The 5,202-nt window shown below is 39.3% G+C and overlaps 1 protein-coding gene across 2 annotated transcripts in view; it reads left to right on the forward strand.

Annotated features, from left to right (window-relative positions):
* Positions 1–5,202, forward strand: part of BRD1 (bromodomain containing 1) — a 93,692-nt gene that overhangs the window by 62,690 nt on the left and 25,800 nt on the right. For both annotated transcript variants that reach the window (XM_019509352.1, XM_019509353.1), the window contains exon 8: positions 3,646–3,781. In XM_019509352.1, the coding sequence (XP_019364897.1) occupies positions 3,646–3,781 (136 nt within the window). The remainder of the gene's footprint in view (positions 1–3,645; positions 3,782–5,202) is intronic.

Raw genomic sequence — 5,202 nt, forward strand, 5'->3', positions numbered from 1 at the left:
TTTTTTTTTTTTTTTTTTTTTTACAGAAGAGTGAAGAGAAGTAGATAGATTCTTCCTAATGAGTGCTCTTGGAATTTCCACAGTTTCCTTTTGTTATTCTCAGATGTTATTTTATGACTAAACTCCAGATGCATTTTGAATCCTGTCCCAGGTTGGGCCTCTGCCTGCTACATGCTGCAGCCTTAATGACATTTGCTATAGGTGCAGTGCCTAGTGTCTTGCCTTCAGCCAGGAATTAAAGGTTCAAGATAAAATGACAAAGTGATTTTAAAATAAAACATAAAGATTGTGGTGGGACTTGGGTTTCTTTTATTCTTGGTTGTTGGTAAAGCATGGGTCTGTCTGCTAGACCATGTCTTTGCGGTTTGTGTTGATGAAGTAGGTGATGATACCTACTCTGAGTTTCTTGGTCCTGGGAAGATGCTGTAAATAAGAACATACAACTCCAACCATAGATGAAACAGATGCCTCATGGGTCAAATGTTTTATTTAAGACACATTGCATGGTAGCTTGTTACACTCCTTTAACCTTACAAGAGTGTTTAAGCAAGCTTGCAATTACCAATCTTCAAATGGTCTCAGACCCCAATCTGCTAAAACAACTTTAGAAACAGCTCTGTCCTCTTAAAACATACTTGATTTCAGCATCACCTAAATCTGAGTTAATCTGTCAAAGCACCTGTACTGTCTGTTTGAGAATAAACATGATAAAGGAAAGTTATTGTTTGGTAATGAACTTACTGCTAACAACTTCAAGATGTTGATTGTTCTCCTATTAGATATAGAGAGAATGGTATTTTGTGATTGGGTCAGATCTAGTGGAGAATTGCAGAAGACTACATTAGAAACTTCTGAATGTGAACAATCATAGAAAAATTAAAAAAGAAAAAATAATTCTTTCTAGACTTACTTATTTTGCACAATCTATCTTTAAAACGTATAGAAAGAAAACCATCAAGATACTTTCGCAACTTCAGCTAAGTACCTGCTTTTTCTTTTTAAAAGATAAATTAATCATACTTGCAAAGTTTTCAGGAGTAGCACTGAAAAGAGCTCACGTGAGACACCATAAGATAGTTTAGTATAAAATTCAGTAGGTCACTAGGGTAACAAGACTTAATTCACAATCTCCTTTGTGCTGGTTTAAGACAAGATAGTCCAGTTTCTAAGCAGCTAAGGGACAAACACGTTGCAGGTCGTATCGTGCGAGTGGCGGGGGGTCATCAACTGTGGGCTGCACTAGGGTGAGCCACAGGAGCCCTGGCCATACACTATGCAGATACCCTCTTCCTTCCACATGGGCATTTCCACCCTATCACTGCTCCTGCACCACGTGCCTGCTCCCCCACTGCTGTACCATGTGCTTATGCAGGCTCTTCCCCCCACCACTGCATGCCTACACTGCCCTAGGCACTCTCTCAGCTTGGGCCATGGTCCAAGATGGTCCTTTTTAAATGGTTTTTATGTACTCAATAAAGCTACAGGTAACTCAGCATGTTAGAAAATTAGAGTTGGAAGGGACCTCAGGAGGTCATCTAGTCCAGCCCCTTGGTTAAAGCAGGACCATCCGCAACTGTATCATCTCAGCAAAGGCTTTGTCTAGCTGGATCTTAAAAACGTCCAAGATGGAGATTCTTTCAGCCTTTTTGGGTAACCTGTTCCAGTGTTTCACTACCCTCCTAGTGAGAGTTTTTCCTGATATCTAACCTATACTTCTCTTGCTGCAACTTGTGACCATTGGTCTTTGTTCTGTCATCTGTCACCACTGAGAACAGTCTAGCTTCATCCTCTTTGGAGAACCCTCCTTCTGGTAGTTGAAAGCTGCTATTAAATCCCTCCTCAGTCTTCTCTTCTCTAGACGAAATAAGCCCAGTACCCTCAGCCTCTCCCCAGAAGTCATGTGCTCCATCCTCCTAACCATTTTCATTGCCCTCCACTAGACACCCTCCAACTTGTCCACATCCTTTCTGTAGTGAGGGGCCCAAAACTGAACACAGTATTCCAGATGTGGCTTAACCAGTGCCAAGTAGGGGGGAAGAATTGCTTCCCTTGACCTGCTGCCAGCACTCTTTCTAATGCAACCCAGTATGCCGTTAGCCTTCTTTGCAACGAGACCACATTGTGGGCTTAGTGTTCAGTTTATTGTCCACTGTAACCCCCAGGTCCTTTTCTGCAGAGCCGCTGCTTAGCCAACCTCTACCACTTCATGGGATTGTTTTGTCCTAAGTGTAGGACTTTTCATTTTCCTTATCGAACATCAGTCAGTATTTTTACTCTTGTACATTCTATAGAGGTTCTTTCTTGTGCTTGCTGCTTTATGATTTTGTCATTCATATTGCTAGGGTTTTTTTGTTTACATGCAAAAAAATGATCAAATTAGGAAACTAAATATGACGTGGGACTTACCTTTGGAAAGGACACTCCTGGTTTGCTTTATATAGCGGATACAACATCTTTTTTCAGTTTTAAAAGTGCATGCAAAAGTCATTTTGTAATTTAGTAAAAACCTGAAGATCATCATCTTGTGTATGTCAACAAAAAAAAAGGGTTTCTCACAAGTCCTACTTCAAGTTAAAATTATATAATAATATAAATACCCAAAGCCTGGAGCACCCAACTGTGAGCTAGTTCCTTTTATATAAAGTTGTCCTATTTCTGTTGGCACTCTTCTTGTGTCTGCCTGAGTTGGGTTTAGTTTAAAGAAATGAAGTTTTAAAAATCTTTCTTCTTCACAGGAGTCCTTCCAGAAGTCCACACCTTAATCGAATAAAGAAATGGTCTTTAAACATAGACAAATGAAGAGTCTTAACAAGAAATATGTACAGTGTGAATAAGCAGATGAAGGCAAGATTTTGTAGTGGCCCAGTTGTAAAATTCTCAGATTGGTGGCTTGAACACTTTAAATGTTAATTGCTGCTTTTTCATTTCTACATCTCTGAAACAAAGCACACAAGTTGTGAAGGCAGGCAGAAAAAAGATACAGCAGGGAATAATTTGAGTTTACAATCCAATTTTGCTCTGGGAGTTTACAAAATATTCTTAGTCTTAAATAAGTCTTCATTCTCATTGCATGAGATTATTCTGAACTAGGTTTTAGTGTCTAATACATTGACTGAAATCAGTAGAAGTCTCCAGTAGGTATTGGATTAGGGCCCTTGGAGAATCACTACCTCTCATTACATTGGGCATTAAAAAAGCTATTTCCAGTATACCTTGTTGTGATTTGCAGAGTCTGTAATACATTACAATTTACTTACATAAATGAGCTACTGACTTTTGTAAGCCTGCAAGCTTTGACTCGGTTCTGTCTATGCACTCAAGATTAAGTATCCAACATAATATTAAAAATATTATGTATGGGGAATATTTTTGAAGTGCCATTAGGCATTTCCTCTCATGTAATCTTTATTTTACTCCTTTTATCTGAAAGTTACTTCCTGTTTCTTAACAACTGGGCTACATACATTTTGCCAAATTTTTAAATATAAATTACTGTATTATAATTTAAGGGATTTTTTTCTTTTTTGCATCTCAAAGCTACTTAACAGGTGCAGAACAGTAATTATGTAAATGAACGATTGCATGTCATTATAGAAACACAGTAAAATTTACCATTTGTTAATGTATATTTCTGTTATATTACAGGTCTATCCAACGGTTTTGGAGATGGAAGTAGAGAGAGAGAGTTAGATGATGCTCCAGGAAGAAAAGTTGAACCTCGTCGCCGCTGTGCATCAGAATCTAGTATATCGTCTAGTAACAGCCTTTTATGTAATTCAAGGTAAAAATACGGATTTTTGAGTTAAAATAAAATTTATCTTGAATTGGAGCAACAAATATATGTTGCGTTTCAAAAATAAATGTCAAAGTTTAAATGTTCCTCTTTAGGTTAGGTGAATGTGGCTGTTCATGTCCCTTGGGAATCACTGTTTTGAGGGGGTTTGTAGTTAGGAAACTGTCACTGACTCAACTGATTTATATTGGAGTTACTTTTATAACTGTAGGCTACAATCTTTCTGTAATGAATTTGCAGTAAGTTCACTCCATTCCATAAAGTACATCAGGCCATGACCATAATAACTAACAAGTTCTGGAGATGTTTACTCTCATATATAGGTACTTCTTGTTGGAGTCCCTTATTAGAGATTACTAAATTAGAAGAAACAAATGGCAGGCATTTGGGCAGTACTACCACTTGTGGACTTCTGTCTTAGAACAAGGGTAGGGTGGGTACATATTTGATTCCAATTAAGTGCTTGTTCAGAATTTTCCAAATTTGTTCACAGTAGGGCATATTACCCACAAATACAATTCAGTATGTTGGGAAGACTCAACACCTGAGAGATATGTACAGGCATTCAAGTTAGTGCAGCAGAAAGGGGATCTTCCTGGTAGGAATTGATCTAATTTTCTTGTACAATAAATTCTTTGAATGTCTGCGTGCTTTTTTTGTGCTGAGAGAGAGGATCTTCTCCCAGCCCAAAAGTAATACCTGTCTGGCCATAGTTGCTATGGTAGACAAATATTTTTCTTGCTATAGCCCTGTAAGTTAAACTACTTATTTTTATGCTATTTTATTGTAGCATAAAAATAATGTTGTATTGCGTCCTTTGATGTGTAATATTTTGAGGAAGCAATTCAGAATAATTTTCACTCAAATCTTCTGAATCTTAAAAATGAGAATGCAGGTGGACAAAATTATTGATGAGAAACTTTTTCTATTTTCCTATACAGGAAATTCACAAAGGGACTTGGGCTCCCTGAGATCTGGAGTTAGGTTGGGGTGGGCAATTATTTTGACTGGAGTCTCTCCCCTTGCAAAGGAAATGCATCTTTTGGGAGGGGGAGTGGGGTTTGCTTGTATATTGTGTGTGGTTGAGGGGTGTGTAGATCTTGGGGGTGTGGGATTTTGGTGTGTGTGTAGGTATGGTGGGGGTGGGGTGTGTGGGGATGGTGCAGGTGGGGTGTGCGGTAGATGTGTGGGACTTGGATGTGTGAGGATATGATGGGGTGGGATGTGAGAGCGTGTGGGTGCATGTGTAGGGAGGTGTAGGGGGTGTGTGTATGTGGAGTGGGAGGTGTGGAATGTATGGCAAATGTGGGATGTGTAAGTGGATATGGTGGGGGTGGGCAGGTGTGCGTAGGTATGGTGGGGGTGAGTATGGTGTGCGTGTCTTGGGGGCTTCCTCCCCCTCCCCCCCC

Source organism: Gavialis gangeticus, unplaced genomic scaffold, assembly GCF_001723915.1.
Source record: "Gavialis gangeticus isolate Ggan-Ray unplaced genomic scaffold, GavGan_comp1, whole genome shotgun sequence".
Taxonomy (NCBI): domain Eukaryota; kingdom Metazoa; phylum Chordata; order Crocodylia; family Gavialidae; genus Gavialis; species Gavialis gangeticus.